This window comes from Atta cephalotes (assembly GCF_000143395.1).
Source record: "Atta cephalotes unplaced genomic scaffold scaffold00003, whole genome shotgun sequence".
In the NCBI taxonomy this organism is placed as follows: Eukaryota; Metazoa; Arthropoda; class Insecta; order Hymenoptera; family Formicidae; genus Atta; species Atta cephalotes.
The window spans coordinates 8,349,287-8,367,934 of record NW_012130067.1 but is presented as its reverse complement, the minus strand read 5'-3'; the positions used below and the strand labels follow the sequence as shown (position 1 = coordinate 8,367,934).

Here is an 18,648-nt window from a genome sequence, read left to right as displayed (position 1 = left end):
ACACACACACACACAGGATATCCCAAAATAACCGCCAAAAATCGTGTGTGGATAGAGCGAACTAAACTGAGTCGAAAAGTCATCTACTATTTTGCAATTTTCGCAATAATTAACTAGATATTAATTATTAAAAATCGTCGAATATTGGTTTTTAATCATTTTTTTTACTCAAGTACTATCAACTTTAATCAGAACAGAAAAACAGCAAGAGAATAATTTTCTTCTTATAGAGCTCTAAGAATTTTTCAGAATTTTTTGTCAACTTTTTAGTACTATTATTGGCAACTATTTTTATTATATATATATGAGAAAACAAATGCACTAAAAAATTTTGAAAAAAAAACTTTATGAGAAGAAAATAACAATTTTTGTCATTTGCTGTTTTTCTGTTCTGATAGTATTTCTCTTGAATGTCGGTAAATGTCGATAATTGACACTTGTTACCATATGAAAAGCCAAAAAATAAAGTTATAAGAACATGATTTTAATATTTAAATTTTAAATTATTTTATTTTTGAAAATGACATAGAATTTAAAAAAATAAAATTAAAACAATAAACAACAAGAGCAAACAGCCACACATAGATATTGTATGATAATGAAAGCCATAATTTAATAGTGAAAACCATTAAAAATTTGTTCATTAATGTAAATTGATTCATATACGTTTCGGTCACGATTTGGCCATCCTAATATGTAAAAATTAATATAAATTATAAATTTCGGTAAAAGCGCATACCTCGTCCGCAAGCTATCGTACCTATATTATTATAAAAGTTTTAGAAAAATTTTTGCTTATCCCTTTACTTCCCTACTTTTCTGATTAGACATTCTGATTTTGCTTTTTTTTACCTACATTATTTCATTTTATTCCTTTTCGCTTTATCCGCTTTTCTCTCTTAATTATATCTACTTCTAATGTAATATACTCTTGTTCAATACCTACATATATACGTTATTTCTACATCACAGACTTATTACTATGTATTATTATTATCACATATTTATTTCTTACTTACTCCTTAGTTCACTTTACTTCCCTTTTCCCTCCATACCTTCCCTCTATCTATACATTTCTTCCCTATTTTTTTTTATTCCATTCTTTTCACTACCTCCCTCTCTTTCCATAATTTCCTTATTATTTCCCCTTTCGCTTCATCTAACACCTCATCACACAATTTCCTTAAGATCTTTTCCTTATCTTTTCCTAATTTAATAAACCTTTCTCTTATTTCCGAACATTCCTCTACGTAGCGCTTTAAATTATCTTTTCCCTTGCCACAGAATATACACTTTTTTCTATGCTCTTCTACCCAGTATTTATTACCTTCCTCTAAGTTCCCACACCTTAATTTGAACAAGGCTCTCACTTCTTCTCCTCTTTTCCCTTTCCCTAAATTATCTTTTCTCAAATATTCTGGGACTCTGCCATTTGTTTCTATTTCCTTATATCCCTCGTTATATCTTGGATTTTATCATCCTCCCACTGTCTTTGCTCTCTCTTTATTTATTAATTGATCTTCAAAACTTTTCTCCCCATATATCATTTCCCTTTCTTCTATACCCCATCCGTTCTTATTATAATATAATTCTTCTCCTTTCTTGTCCGTACATCCCCCCAATCATTCTTCTTTTCTTGCCAACTTGCGTTTGTTAAATTTCCTATTCTTCCTGATTTTATTTTACGCAAATCTCTTTGCTCTTATTCCTACTCTGAGCTTGTCCATAAGAAGCTCCTTCATGATTAAATATCTTGTATAAAAATCCAAATTAAAAAAATCCATCTTATATAATCCATCATAATCTTTTTCAATTCTTCTTTCTCCTCCCAACTCTATATTTCTACTCCATAAGCCATAACACTTTGCACCATATTTGCAATATTTAAATATTTAAATAAAATCCATCTTCTCCTGAAATTGTTCCTGCACATCCTCTCACCTAAACCTCATACCTTTCTTGCCGCTATCTTACCCTTTCTACTTAATTCCTTAATGTCTTTACAGTTGTCCCATCTATTCAAAGTAAAGCCTAGATACTTAAATTCCTGCACCTCTTTTATCTCCTTTTTATCCCATTTCCATATTTCTATTTTCTCTCTTTCTCTCTTATTACATACCAATACCTTAGTTTTTTCTGTACATAGTTCTAATTTCTTTTCCTCTAAAAATCTTCTAAAACTTCCTATCCTATCCTGCAGGGCTTCCCTATTTTTTGTCAATAGAACTATATCATCCGCATATGCAAGATTTCAAATCTTTTGTTTATTTATACCTATTTTTACCTTTTGTTTATTTATACCTCGGATATCTCTGCCTCTAAATTTTTCGTCTAAGTCTACGATGTACAAATTGAAAAGGAGTGGACTCATCACACATCCCTGCCTTACGCCTCTCTTCTTATAAAACTTTCAATATTTCCTAGCTTCGTTTTAACCGTTACCTCTGTTTTCTGTAGGTTTTCTCAATTCTTCTAACTAACCTCTCTCTTCCTTTCTCCCTCAAGTAATCCCATAATTTGCCTCTGTCCACCTTGTCAAAGACAGCCTTCAAATCCGCAAACCTCTTGAAAACTTTCCCATCTTCTCTTTTCTTACTTCCTTCTCTCTGTACGATGTGCATTATCACAAAAATATAATTATCGATCATCGATCTTCCTCTTCTGAAATCTGCTTGAGTTTCTGGGATCATTCTTTTCTCCTCTGCCTCTTTCTTTAGTCTATTTTTCAGCCTCTGCATACAATTTATACGCTGTGCATAGTGATGTCCCTCTATAATTTGTTGCTTTTTCTTCGTCACCCTTCTTATATATATAGGAACTACTATTCTTTTCTTCTAATCTTTCGGAATCTTGCCTTTTCTCCATATCATCTTCATTAGAGATACCAGCTTCATCCATAGCCTTTTCCCTACATATTTCCACACTTCTGTCGGTGCCAGCAGCTTTCCTAAGTTTCATTTTTCTTATCTCCTTTTCTTTATCTTCTCTTCCTTTAGCTCTTCTTTTTCCAATTCAGTGCTTTCATCTTCCACTTCCCTTTCCTCTCCATCAGCTTTCTCGCTACTCAGTAGTTCAAATGATTGCTCTTTATTTATGCTATTTTCAATCTGCCTCTTTCTGCCCCTCTTCTTATTATATATTTCCATATTCATCTCTTTTTTCAAGTTCCTTAATTCCTCCTCCTCCTCTCTTCTTTTTTTTCTCTTTGCTTCTTCAGCAATTTCTTAAATCTCTTTTTCTCTTGCAAATAATCTTTCCTTCCTATTTTTTCTTTCCTCCATCTCCAGTACGTCTTTTTACTTCCCTCTTACTTTTGGTACAGTTCCGGTCTCACCAGTTCTTGTGTCCTAACTCCTTATTCTTCCTTTTTATTCTCTTTTTTATCAAATCAAATACTATTTGTTTAATTTCCTCTCAGCTTTTTTCGATATTTTTCCCTTCCTGTATCTCTTCTTCTTTTCGCTCCTCTTCCTCTGTTGCGTTCTGGAATCTTTCAATTGTCTCCACATTTCAGGCTATTATTTCTTCTTTCCACACTCGTTTCTGGTTGGATTCTCTTCTTCTTTCTGTTCCCTGATTTTCAGGCACAATGGCAAGTGAGTCCACTCTTATATCTTACTCTCTACTTTAAAATCTATATAAAATCTATATAATCCTATCCTTTACATCTTCATTACGTAATCTATAACCGAGCTGCTCCTCGCTCCTACGTATATTCGCTCTCCCAGTCTCTCGATGTGCTTTACAAATCTTTATCTCTTACTCATTCCATAAAGCTCCTATCTTTATTTCCTATAGTTTTATCCTTGCTACATCTCTCCATCCCTTCTCCCTCTATTTCCATTCCTCTTAGTTCCCCTAATCTTATATCTAGATCTCTTCCCACGATTAAATTTCCTTCTCCTTCCCTTATATATCTTTCCATCTTTTCCTTCAAATTTTTTCCTCCTTGTTATCCCTAAGGTAAGGTTCTCCATAAACCGAGATAACCCTTACTCTTTCCTTATTTATTACTAAATCGTATTTATTATACTTTCTCTTCTTGTAGCCTATCTCCTTGAAGTCGTTTCTTTTCCCTATTATAAAACCGCCCTATTATTAGCCCTTCCTCGCCTCTCTTCCCTTGCAAAATGTACCGCCCTATTATTAGCCCTCCCTATATTTGTTCTTGGCAATCTGTCCTTTAAATTCTCTCAATCCTTTTCCTCTATCCATGTTTCACATAAACTGATAAGATCAAAATTTTTCACATACCTCCAAAAATCTATCTTTATTCCACATCCCTCCAGCACAATTCCAGAACAACATATCTCTCTCTCTTTCCTCCTTCCTCTTATTACCTTTACCCTCTTCCCTCCTTACTTCTATACGTTCTTTTATTTTTCCGTTTCTTCGTATCTTTCCCCTTATATATTTTCTTTTCCTCTTTCTTTTACTGACACCCTCTACTCTCTTACCTGTCTCCTCTTCGATCCTCGTTTTTTTCCCCTCCTCTTCCGTCTCTCCTTCTTGGCTCAGCCGCTTCTTCTTCGCTTTGTCCCTAGCATTATTCTCCTCATTCTCTCCTACATTTCTTTTATTTCTCTCCGCCTCTTTTTCTATTTCTATCCATCTCTTTCACGCTCCTTCCACTCTCACTTTTCCTAATCCTTTTACTTCTTTTCCCTTGCCTCTTTGCTCTTTTGCCTATTTATTTAATTTTTTCTTGAATTTTCCCTTCCTTCCAGCTTAAGTCATTTTCTATAAATATTCTCTTCCCTTTTAACTTGTGCTTATTTTTCATTTTCATTTTTTCTCTTCTCCGTCAACCTTAACTACATATACGTTACCACTCTCTCTAACCGCAACTATATTACATTCAACCTCTAACTTTTCTTTTATCCACTCTTTTACCCATACTTCTCTTTTTTTCTGCTCCTTTTCTCTACCTTTTGATTCTATCTCTATATTTATCCCTTTTATGACAAAGTTCAATCTCCTTTTCTCTCTTTTGCTATTTATTATCCATCTTTTCAGTATTGACCTCTCTATAACTCAGCTCTTCCTCAATAATAACCGCCCCTGCCTCTGCATATATGCTGTATTTTTCTCTCCATTTACTCCACTCCTGGTCTCTTTCTGTTCACTCTCTTCTCTCCTACTGCTTTCTACTCTCTCCCTACTTCTTTCCTTATTTCTAACTAACCTCTCCCTAACCTCTCTCTAACTGCAAATTTGACTTCCAACTCTCTGCTTTTCTCTGTCAATTCTCTTATTCTAACCTCTGCCTTTTCCTTTTTTTGTTTCGCCCATTCCTCCTTCAGATTTTGATTTTTCTTTCCGTGCAACTGTATACTTCCCTTTTTATTTCTCTTTCTGCCCTGTATTTCCTTTCTCATATCTTCTATCCTCCTCTCCACAATTTCTCGCAATTCTTTTTTCATTCTATCCGCTTCGCCTTTTTCCCTAGTATTCATGAATACACCTTTTCTTCTCTCGGTTAGCTTTTTTTTGTTGCTTCCTGTTTTACCTTGACTTCCTGTTCCCCCGCTGGCCGTGCCCACTGGCCTTTCCCGCCATAATTCCCGCCATCTCTTTCGCCACGCTCTCTCGCCTGTCTCCTATTATCTACCAGATTAACTATCGCCTACCTCTGCCTCCACTCTCTCGGCTTCCTTATTGCCCGCTCTCGTAGAATCACATGTTCTAATCTAATTATTCGCAAAACTCGCCTATTATTCGCTATTCTTTCTTATACATTTTCTACGTTACGCTTGCGCTTCCATTCACACCATTTAATCAAGTCCCTTATGGATTATTTATGTATTGTTTATATATTAAATTCTTTTCATGTAGACAATGTAAACTATTATAAATTTAATAATACAATACATAACGAGGTAATTATAGCCCAGTAAAAAATTTATATTTAAATATATATAAATATATAAAAGCATATTATGTTCGTATATACGCATATATATTTGTATATATTATATATGAAATGTCCATATATTTTTCTTTTTTTTTTTTGTTAAAGTTACTGTTTAATATAAAAATAATAATAATGAGAAAACATTAAACGCATGATTAAGACTTCTGAGTAGTCACAATATATTAAATTTGTTTACGTTGCATATGCGTTGCATATGCTCCATGTTCCTAGCATCTATTCATTTCAACTTGATTTATATTATTAATTGTTAAATTAATTGTTAAATTTTCTTTTGTCATGATTTTCATGTTTCATGCATATTTTGATCAAAAAGTTCCCGAATTCATTCAAAAAATTCAAAATACAGTTTTATTCATCAAATGTGATATTGTCCCCTTCAAAGTATTCCCCATCGACTGCAACGCACTTATGCCAGCTCTCGAAACATTTCTGGAACTCTATTGTCGGTATAGCCATCAGAGCTGTCTTCGATTTTTCCATTACCTCTTTTCGGCTGTTTAAAACGCGTTCCCCGTAATGGTTTTTTGACTCGATCGAACAGAAAAAAAATCAATTTCTCAACATTTCCAAGGTTTTCACACCATTGAATCCATTTTTAACGCAAAATTTAATACAAACTCGTTGTTGCAAATTCAACTCCATTTTTAAAACTATAAAAAATCGAAAATACGTGCAGAAGTAGATGTACTCAAGACGGCGTAACTTTTACAAATGTCAAGCTATGGTGATAAAATTTGGTGGGAATGTCAATGATAGATGTGGCAATCTAACAAAAAAAAACAGAACTCAAATCAGCTAATTCAGAGCATCTGGTGATAATTCCGGGAACTTTTTGATCAATGATATAATCATCATGATTTTGCTGTGCTTATTTTAGCATCAGAACTACCGTGTCTCCATTTATTCAAAAAGTTAATAAAGTTAATAAATCATAAGTAGAGATTGCTAATGATCACTAATGATAAGATTTTAGCCTCGGATACTCCAACGCGTTTTATTCATTTAACTTTTTCCTAATCGAATGACACGATGAATTTTGGCACGGAGTCAACGAGGAAGCGAGAGAATCACAATTGCCAGATTTCAACTGAGATGATCCCGAAGACTTATGCACTGGAAATCCTACGATCTTGCCTAAAATTGATAATTTCAATAGAAATTTGCAAGTTTTGTATTAATAGCGTGTCCAAATTATATGGCTTCTCAAAAAAGAAAAGTCATTAGATTTTTCACCCTTCTAGAGATTTCTTTTCAGAACTTGAGAAATTTTTTAATCCCACTGTTCAGTAAAAAATTTTTAATGCACAAATATATAAATGTATATAAACACATATAAACATGTATAAATATATATTCATTCATTCGATGCAACTTCCCAAAGTCAGGATCTACTTCTCGTATGTGTACGTCCGTGGTACGTACACAGACACATGCGGCAATTTAACGCTGGTTTCCGAACAAGTGTATAAACATATAATTATATATGAAATCCATATAATTCATTCTTTTGTAATAAACTACAATTTAATACAAGAAAAAAAAATAATGAGAAAACATTAAAAATAATTAAAATAATTCAAAATAATTGGAAAAAATCAAATTTAGAAAAATTACTAATGTATAATTATATACAATTGTATAGATGTATTGTAATTTTTTTTACATTTCTCCAAATTGGATTGTTTCTAAAGGAAATAATGGAAATTTTAACAATATAAAAATTATTCTTTTCATTATTTTTAATGTTTTCTCATTATTGTCATTATATTTATTTTTCTTGTAGTAAGCAGTAATTTTACAAAAGAAAGAATTAAGGATGTATGAACATGTTTGAATACATATTTTATTTATAATCATATAATCATTTTTTATTTATACATATTTATACATAGTAATGTATGTTTAAATACATTTATATGTTAATTTAATACATGAAAATTTTTGGCCATTTATGCTCATTATCATTTCCTAAAAAAATGGTCATCAACATTCAGAGCAATTAATCGGAGATTTTCATCACCTACCGGAGTATCGAAAAATCGTGCAAAAAATCGGAAACTTTAAAACAGAAAACTGCAAGAAAATTGGCAACCGTGGAGAGAATTTCCATTCTTCTCTTCGATGCGCTGAACAACGGGACAGCTCAAGAGAATATCTATTCTCCTCTCTGTATTCGCTTGTTTCAAGCGACCGAAAATGCTTTCTCGTCAATTTCGGCCACTCGGCGTACATCAATAAGGATATCCTAGATAACATATAAATTTTAATAAATTGTGGTAATAGTATACTCCTCCCATTAATCCAGAATAATCCAGTATAAATCATGTGAAAACGCAATAGTTTACAAAATATTTAATTGTTTATTAAAATCATAAACAATTAAATATTTCGTTTTCACATGATTTATACTATTCTGGATTAATGAGAGGAGTATACTATTATCACAATTTATTAAAACTTATATGTTATCTAGATTGACCCTCGCCCCTTATTGATGTCGGAGACCACCGAATGGCTGAGATTGCCGAGAAAGCATTTTCAGTCGCTTGAAACAAATGACCAGTGAGAAGGAGCTCGCTATCTTGTTCACTCTCGGCGCGCCGAAAGCGAGCAGTGCGAGCACACGTACATGGGTACTCATGTTTGAATGTATTGCTACCGGTTTCGCTAGACCGCCGTCTGATTCGGTGTCGCCATCGTCAATGACGTTCAACGACTTCAACAGAGTTCTTGGCTGAGTAGTCTGGAGCCTTAATATCTTGTTAATTATTGCGAAAATTGTAAAATGGTAGAGAACTTTTCGACTCAATTTTAGTCCGCTCTATCAGCACATGAAATATTTGGCGATCATTCTATCTGAGACATCCTATATACAATATCATTAAGTTATAAAAGATACCTCAATTCATTTTAAATGTGTATCATTTTAAACCCAATAAATTAAATTACAGTTTATGTGCTAATGTACAAAACTCTGGGAATGTCGGAAATAAGCAAGAGTTCATCGTATGGTACGGAGGATACAAAAAAGGACAAATAATTTCAAAACAATAGCTTTATGAGAGATTCCCGTAAAAAAATAGAAGTATCAAAACAAGGATCGAAGAAATAGATTATACGATTATACGATTTGGATGAGAAGAGTAACAAGAAAGAAGATTGGAAAAGAATACAACAGATACGTATATATTTGATTTATACTCTTGTGTAATCCATTCGGTGCGCGCAAGTGCACATGCAACAAATGCGTTTTCTGTATGGATTAAATATGTAACACATAGACTTACACATACTCAATATACAGAGTATTCCGAAATTCACGAATAAAAATACAACATTAAGAAAGTTTCTAAAAAATTAAGTAAAACAGTTATTTGTAAATTTTTATTTTAAGCAATAGTTTTGTAAAATAATAAGAGTTTAAATATGACCAATTGCAGACTATATTTGAACGCTGAAGTGCATGTTTATTAATAGTGTTTTTCCTTGAGATGCACTGAGTAAAGTCTTCCTCCCAATTGACTTTCATTTTCAATTTTAAATATCACACTGGCTTTACACTATTCCTTTGTTGAGATGGTGTAGCAAAATCTCTGCACTTCGTACATATAACTTGCTCTATACCGTAATCACGGAAACCTCTACATCCAAATTAGTAATACAAATGAATTTGCCTACGATCAGCTATGGACATGCTACATTGTCTAATAACGTTTCCTACTAGGAGAACTAGTGCAACACTAGTGCATACTGAGTGCAACTTTATTGTTTCACTGTCATCAGTTGAAAATCAGTTCACATTTTTTTAGTGTTTAATATTCCATTGATAAAACTGATGCAAACATTTGTAGTGAATTCAGTTTTTTTTCTATCATCTTTGAAGTGGAGACCAGTGCAGTTGAAATTGAGGTTGTGTTAAAGTATGATGTTATGTTACGATATGATATTACATTATTCTAATTAATGTCAACAATGACATTGTGTTAATTTTCTAATAATAAGATGTTTCTAATAATAGCTACGCAATGATATTTTGATATTTAAAACTCTTGAAACGTAAAAAATTAATTTTAAAAAAATATCTTAAATAAATAAATGAATCAGAATATTGTAAAATAAGTAATATTTAAGTTTGACATAGTTATATATATTTTTAGGAGGATTATAAAATGGATATCTTATGATATATTCCATTGAATTACACTACTAAACCTGCTAATACTAAACCTGCACTATTATTGCACTATTAGATTATTAGTTTTCAATGAAACCTAGCACAGCGCTGGTGTTGCACCAGTTTTTTCAGTGGAAAACGCTATAAATGTTGCACTAGTGTAGCCAAAGGAAAACGCTATAATCATATACTCGATTGATGGATAGGTGATTGTCTAAATATAAGCTATAATTGATTACATTTAAAATCTTAAATCTCAAAAACTACTTCTTAAAATAAAAATTGTATACATAACTTTTTTATTTAATTTTTCTGTGGTATTTTCGCAAATTCCAGGACACTCTATATATACATACACATATACGTGTGTGTGTGTGTGTGTGTGTGTGTGTGTGTGTGTGTGTGTGTGTGTGTGTGTGTGTGTGTGTGTGTATATATATATTGGTATTATATATTATATGATGTTTACATCTTTTTTGCATTATTTTTTTCGTATATAGCAATTGTTATTGTTAAATAAACGATTTAATCCCAATCATAGACAACAATTATTTATATAAAATGCCTTGGAGTATTCCGATAAAGGTCCAGTTTTTTTTGCACATGCGCAGTGGATTCAGCATCAGGGAAGTATTAATTCCAGTAATTTATTGGCAGTAAATATAAATATTAATAGATACTCTTGTTAAGCTGTCTTAAACAATATAGAATATTAAACAATTTTAGAATTTATATACATATATTTCAATGATGAAATTAAGTAATCCGCAGTTTTAAAAGGTTCATTGTGTTTTAAAAAAATATTGCTAATTTAATTTCTGCTTTATCATTATATGTGAGAATGATTCTGTTATTATCTATTCATTTTCTATTTTGCAAAGTTATATCATCAACGTGTTCGACTATCTGTGATTGCTTCGATTATTAATGTCTTCCAAAGTAATTTAGTTTTAATTAACTTAGTTCAACTGTCTTTTCATCTTTTTCTAGTTTCAAGAAGTAGAAAAAGATGAAGTTGTCGAAATAAAAGTATTTCTATATTGGTAGAAACAGACATAAATCTGTTTTAGTGCACAGAATCGCCAAGACCATCTTTGTCTCTATAACATTATTAATATCATGTTTATGTTATTAATCCGATTTATTCTGAAGTTATAACATCCGATTATAACTACTGATGTTATAATTATTGATGATGTAATATTAGATGTCCTGTTAATGGTATATTTTACGATGAAATTATTACATTAATGTAGTAACTTTGTCGTAAAGTAGTTTACACAGTATTTAACATCAGTAGTTATAACATCAATGTTATAATTTTGATGTAAATCGAACCTTATAAACTGTGTTGGAAACACTTAGATAAGAGTTGATCTTATTATCAATTAAAATTTTTTCAAGCCACAAGATTCTTTTCTTGATGACGAAAAAATGCACATTCTACAGAAATCGGCAATAAATCGAATATGTGTTTTATTTGAAAATATCACATTTTAGAAATATCACTTAAAAATTTTAACGTAAAATTTTAAAAAAGAAGATTTTTTAGTCATAACGTTATCATTAATAAAACACATTCTATAATGTTCAAAATATATTTCATATTTTTGTATTCGTATCGGATGGATAGCTTTAGAACAACCTCAATGCATTAAAATAATAATATGATGTTAATACATCATGTTATGATGTTAAATTTGACAAGGGGAACACTAGATGATGGGGTCGGGGATTTTGATGACTTTTTATAGGCTATTTTTGAGCGAAAAAAAAACGATGTGTCCGGCTGTTTCAGCTATTGGCTCATAGTTTCGAAGAAATCGATTTTTTAAATAATTATTATAATAATTTGAAAAATGTACTGTATAAATGAAAATATCTGTATTTTTAGAAATTTTATTTAATTTTATTACTTTTAATTACTTTTTGATTAATGAAATTGTTATGAAATTACATATTAGTATTATAGATAATAATTAAATACTCATTTATTTATACACACAAAAAAAATGAATTCTTAAAGAAATGCATAAATGCTTTAATCCAAGAATATTTTATGCTTAGAATAGCGCCAAGAATAAACAATTTCCAATAAATTAACAATAAATTACTCGTAAAATAAAATAAATTTATTCTTAATTCAAAACAAATTTTATTTCAATAAAAGAATAAAATTGCACTCGTTCCCCAGTATGCTTTTTTAGTAACTCAAGATTTTTAATAAATCAAGATGACAGAAATCAATGCTGCAGTAGTGACGACAGCTTTGTATACAGTATGTCTCTTAATGTGCATGGAGTACAAGCTTCCAAAGAAAAACTGAATCAAACTTGGATTATCACCTTGATCAAAAAGTTCCCAGAATTATCACCAGGTGATGCTCTGAGTCAGCTGATTTGAGTTCTGTTTTTTTGGTTAGGTTGCCACATCTATCATTGATATTTCCACCAAATTTTATCACCATAGCTTGACATTTGTAAAAGTTACGCCGTCTTGAGTACATCTACCTCTGCACGTATTTTAAATTTTTTACAATTTTAAAAATGGAGTTGAATTTGCAACAACGAGTTTGTATTAAATTTTGTGTTAAAAATGGATTCAATGGTGTGAAAACCTTGGAAATGTTGGGAAACTGTTTCGGCAGTGATACTCTAAAGAAAACAGCCGTTTATGAGCATGAAAAAACCATTACGGGGAATAACGCGTTTTAACAGCCGAAAGGAGGTAATGGAAAAATCGAAGACGACTCTGATGGCTATACCGACAATAGAGTTCCAGAAATGTTTCGAGAGCTGGATCAAGCGCTGGCATAAGTGCGTTGCAGTCGATGGGGAGTACTTTGAAGGGGACAATATCACTTTTGATGAATAAAACTTGTATTTTGAATTTTCTGAATGAATTCCGGGACCTTTTTGATCAAGGTATACTAATATAGCTCAAAGGCAAGAAATACTGAGACCATTCTATCAAGTCGTATTGCAAATAAGGATGCAAACAGACAGTCAATTTCGTCACAATGGTAGAGAATGCTTATACAGGCATATACAGGCGGATTCATTGCTTATCTCACCTATTTAACTTTGGATAGATTCGCGAATCAACTGCAGAAAATCTGCCCCCATGTATAGGCGTCTCTTCGTCATGTCGCAGTGACAAAGTCGGCCGGCTGTTCGCGTATCCCTATTTGCAAAATATAACTGACAGAAACATTAGGACGAGCTGAATATTTCATTCACCCTTAAAGATTGAACCATAAATTAGGAACAAGTAAATATATGTAATCTTCTTTTAATTAATATTAATCAATTTATTAATAATAATAGAAAACTAATCGCATTTTATAGACGTACATTGTAGAAGAGAAAAACAAATATTTATACTGCATTATGAACATCTTACGAATGAATTTTTGTTGCAGACACAATAACTTTTTCTAATATCTAGTGGAAAGCAGATTTGATTGACATTATGGAAATAGCTTCTTTCAGGAATCAATTTTGATGAGAACCAAATTTTTCATTCTAAAAGTCATTCGTAAAATTCGTAAGAATTTGTTTACAATGTTATAAATATTTATGTTTTTCTTGTTTTTATTATTTATACCATTCCGTACAATGTACGTCTACAAAATATGATTAGTTTTCTATTATTATTAATAAATCGATTAATATTAATCGATTAATATTAATCAAAAAGAGATTACAAACACATAACTTAGTTGTTCCTAATCATAATTTCCAATTTCTAATTTTATAAGAAACTGTAACAGTTTTCATTACATTCTTGTTTATACTTGTTCATGTGAATAATAACAACGATGATGATAATCTCTGATTCAAATGATAATATATAAATATTCTATAAATGATTTTTAATTATTATCTATAATACTAATATGTAATTTCATGAAATTTCATTACGATAAAAAAGTAATTAAAACTAAAAGTAATTAAAACTAATAACATTAAATAAAATTTATAAAAATACAAATATTTTCATTTATACAGTACGTTTTTCAAATTATTACAATAATTATTTAAAAAAATCGAAATTTCTTTGAAATTATGGGCCAATAATTGAAACGGTCGGATGTATTGTTTTTTTTTCCGCTCAAGAACAGCCTGTAAAAATCCCCGACTCCATCACCTGATATTCTCCTTGTCAGTATAATCATCATAAAACTTTACAAAGATGTGACAATGATAAGTCAATTCCATTTTCCGATTTGTTAAATACTATATAACTTGTGTAACTTAAAATCTATTTCATCAGTAGTTATTTTCTATTGAATGTAAAATGTCTGATATAGATATACATGAATAGTAGTTTTATTTGAAAAGTATTTGAGATACGTGCGTTAAGTTTCAGATTTATAAGTGATGGTTTCATGATGGCGTTCTTGGTAACCACCAGTGGGACCCGCTATGTAGTTCACAATTTTGAGGTTTCCTTTTGCATCGTAAAAACCATATCGACCTTTGACACTTCCATCTCGATGACGCTCTTCCATTTTGTACTGTCTATTTTTTCTACGAATTATATATGTATTATATATATATTTTGATCTTTTTTCAATCATTTTTTTGAAAATTTTTATAAAATTTTCTTTAATCGATTTATTAATTTTATATATGCGATAATTAATATAGTTATAATGATGGCAGAGCAATGTATATTACCCATGTCCAGTATCAAAACCGAATACGTATGTTCCTGGTCCTCGATGATTCCTTATTTGAAAATCTATTCGACTTCCATCTGGTGATTGGTCTGATATCCTTTTCAACATCTTAGCGGAATAAATTGTCGAAATATTACTTGTATGTATCGGTGTGATTTTTCCATTTGTATTATCATCATATATTGGCAACGTAATCGCGAGTGAAAAAAGTTTTAGAAGAAGCTACGAAAAAAAAATATAGATAATTAAAGAATTTTGGCTTCTTATAATTTTATTCTTTTATTAACAATACAATTCTATTATTTCTAGATACTATAATAATATCTCTTTTAAGAATTAAATCTTTAGAGAACGGGGGCTTATTTTTAAAATCTTAATTATTTTTCCTTGAATAAGATTTGTTATAATTCCTTATTTTTATTTTATTTCTTATTTCAAAAGATGACATTGTTTCAGCGCCACTTTAATAATGACTTTTCAGTTCTATAAAGGACTGAAATTAATGAAATTCCATCGAATTGTATTTAGAAATAAAAATAATAAGGACAATAAAAAAAATGGAACAAACATAGACCGAATAAAGAATAATTTGAAAATAATGTATAACATGAACTAAAAATGCAGGATATTACAAAAGAATGTCATTTGTTTAGGAATTTTGTTTATTATTTTCAATCAGTAATTGATTTTACATCGGACAATAATAACAGAATATTATATAAGTATATGCTCCGTTTTCGAAACATTCGAAATTTATTTAATTGACTTAATGTTTTTTTAAAATGATTTTAATATGAAAAATAATTAGAATTAAAAACTATTTCGTTGATTAAAAAGTTTTTTATTAGTATATTGAAAAATGCTAAGTATAATATCAAGAAAATATATTATTATTATTATAAATATAAGAAAAAATAGAAAAAAATCTCATTTTTCTATATTTTATTATAGTATCAGAGTTTAAATAATAAAATTGAACATTATTTTTAATTATCTGTTGTTTGATTAATAATTTATATAGAAAAATTGCACCTTGTTTTCATAAATCTTGCATTGGCGTTTTTGTTAATCTTTACAGATTCAGTTTTTGTATATGGCAAAACATACAAAATGAAATAAACACACATCAAGTTCTGAAATTTATATAGAAACTGTGAAAATTATATTTCCAAGAAAAATTTTTATCAAGAAATTTATCAACATAATTTAATCACTTTCACATTTCGTGGTCTGTTGCTTTCCTCGATCTGTATTCTCATCTCTCTCTTGTATATACAATTTTCATGTCAGAAGAATATATTATAATTTAATCAGCTTTCGTTGAAAGACATTTCTCGCAGGATATTTTATGGTAATAATACAGGTACTTACAAAGCACTTGATGTACATTATATCTTCTTCGATGAACAATTGCTAGAGAATTGATCGCTCGAATCTATCGCTCTTCACGAAGCTTTCACTTTCCCCATGATCAAATTTTTTTCCTTTTCCTGTTTCTTTCTCTTTTTGACAATTCAGTGATTTTCTCACACAAAGGATTTATTCATAACAATGGTCACGGCAATACGATCAGTAATTGGAATAATTGCAAGAGAGTAGTCGAGCGTGTCTCCATCCGGAGGCATCGAACAATATTTGTTTTGCAATAATTATTTCTATCAACTTGTCTTACCGGTGATACAAGCATTTTTAAGTTATTGCATAAATACATGTTGAAAAAGTGAGGAGGTTTCATTTGAAAGGATAGAACTCGCATGAAAATGATGACAAGAATAATTTTTGTTGTTCTATGCAACCTTTGTTTGCTGCTATTAGAATCAGCGAATGTAAGTAACTGAAAGAGATCTGTTGATCATGTAAAATGTATTTACTTATTTTCTAATGAAAAAAATTTGAAATAATAGTGCTATTTATTATTACATATTATATCCAATAAATGTTTTAAATATTTTAAAATTACAATATATATAGAATATTCTAAAAATTGCACACACTGGTTAAATAACCCGAAAATAAATTTGAGAAAAATGTTCTATTGGGTTCGGCCGAAAAATTTGACGATATTTTGTTAATTAATTATATATACAATATTTTCGTTAAAAATAAAATCGATCAAAATTTTAAAAAAGGGTTTTAAAGCTTTAGCCTTGAAATTTCTATTTTCGAATGGTTTTTTTATATTTTTTAAGTTAGTAATGTAAATTTTGTAATTTTTATATATAAAAAACTATGAGCTGAAAAAAGAGAAATTTTTCTTCTCACTTTGTAAGTTTATCACGTCAAAAAAAATTTGCGACTTTTTCGACTATCTATATCGTGAAAGTTTGGAGTTTTCCTTATTTTTTCCTACAAAATCGTTTTTTAAAGATTCTACGATTTTTTGTTCTTAAGTTATTCGCGAATTAAAAAGGAACATTCTGATTTTGATTGTTCATAACTCCATTAAAAATCATTGTACTGCAATTAAAAAAATCGATTCTTAAAGCTGAAATCTTTATAATCATTGCGCAATAGAAAAAAGGACAGTAACACATTTTTAGCTTAAATGTACAATATTCTATTTTTTTTTAATTGGCAATTACATCACACTTGATAGACAACATTTCAGCTTTAAAATCTGTTTTATTAATTACGATACGATAATTTTTAACGGAGTTATGCGCAATCAAAATCAGAATGCTCTTATATTAATCCGTGTGTAACTTGGTAACAAAAAGTTGTAGGAACATTTTTTAAAAACAAACTTTTAGAAAAAACTTTAAGCTTTTATGTTAGATAATCAAAAATTTCGCAACAAATATATTCTGTATATAATTTTACGCTAACAAAATTCCACAGAACTTTTTCTCTGACCTAATATAAAAGTTGTAAGATTTTAAGTAACGCATCACATAGCGATGTTATTATAACCTTTGAATTTTGTTAAGATCACGTAAAAATTACTTTGAAATTTGTAAATGGAAATCTCCATTTTCTCTAGTGGAAAAATTTCGCTAAAATTATTCTTCGTTTTGGAACTTTTTTCAGTAAATTTCACTGAATGCTCGATTTTGCTGTTATTATTTGATATAAATGCTGTAGCTTTGCTGTCACAATGGTTGTATTTAATAGAATGTTTATTTTGCAACTGTTTGAAGTTCTGTTTCTTCGCGCTGATTGAATTATATTTTTATTAGGTATACAACTTTGCTTCCGCTGTTTTCCTATAGATGGCTTTAGCGGTAAGTGGTGGTCGAAATAGATCATAGACGTCATACAATAAACTTGGGCATCTGTCAACATAACCTCATAGAAACATTAGTCGATTTGTGTCTGAATCATAAAGTTATTCTCGATTGAAAATGTTTACGAGCCAAATTCTCGTCATTTGCGGGAGGTTTTAATTTTTTGCTTCAATATGAAGAAATCTGCGGCTGAGGCTCATCGAATGCTCTCAAATACTTATGGTGAGGCCGCTATTAGTGAAAGAACGTGTCATGAGTGGTTTCAACGCTTCAAGAACGGTGATTTTGACGTTCAAGGTCATGCTCTATATTTGGTGGGACCAGCTCGGCGTAGTGTATTATGAACTGTTAAAACCGACTGAAACAATCACAGGCGATCGGTATCGAACGCAATTGATGCGTTTGAGCCGAGCATTGAAAGACAAACGGCCGCAATACAACGAGAGACAAAGTGATTTTGCAGCATGACAATGCTCGACCCCATGTTGCGAAAGTGGTCAAGACATACTTGGAAACGTTGAAATGGGAAGTCCTACCCCACCCGCCGTATTCTCCAGACGTTGCTCCCTCTGACTATCACTTGTTTTGATCAATGGCACACAGCCTAGCTGACCAGCACTTCCGGTCTTAT

The 18,648-nt window shown here is 30.7% G+C and overlaps 3 protein-coding genes across 3 annotated transcripts in view; 2 read left to right on the top strand and 1 right to left on the bottom strand.

Moving 5' to 3' along the window:
• The window catches only part of LOC105625636 (1-acyl-sn-glycerol-3-phosphate acyltransferase gamma-like), a 17,165-nt gene extending 8,190 nt beyond the window's left edge, over positions 1-8,975 (top strand). The window contains exon 6 of the mRNA XM_012206958.1: positions 8,887-8,975. Coding sequence (XP_012062348.1) covers positions 8,887-8,975 — 89 coding nt within the window. The remainder of the gene's footprint in view (positions 1-8,886) is intronic.
• A 5,494-nt stretch (positions 8,976-14,469) lies between these two features.
• Positions 14,470-16,182, bottom strand: LOC105625805. The gene is made up of 3 exons (XM_012207118.1): positions 16,165-16,182; positions 14,792-15,015; positions 14,470-14,641 (listed from the first exon to the last, which is right to left on the bottom strand). The coding sequence occupies exons 1-3, from the start codon at positions 16,180-16,182 to the stop codon at positions 14,470-14,472; spliced, it is 414 nt and encodes a 137-aa protein (XP_012062508.1).
• A 374-nt stretch (positions 16,183-16,556) lies between these two features.
• Positions 16,557-18,648, top strand: part of LOC105625803 (general odorant-binding protein 71) — a 4,853-nt gene continuing 2,761 nt past the window's right edge. Inside the window, exon 1 of the mRNA XM_012207117.1 lies at positions 16,557-16,619. Coding sequence (XP_012062507.1) covers positions 16,557-16,619 — 63 coding nt within the window. The remainder of the gene's footprint in view (positions 16,620-18,648) is intronic.

Excerpts from the sequence above, each read along its gene's own strand:
- LOC105625805 (XM_012207118.1), bottom strand. Across the intron at positions 14,642-14,791 it reads GGTTTTGATACTGGACATGG|AAAAAATAGACAGTACAAAA; the intron begins GTAATATACATT and ends TATAATTCGTAG.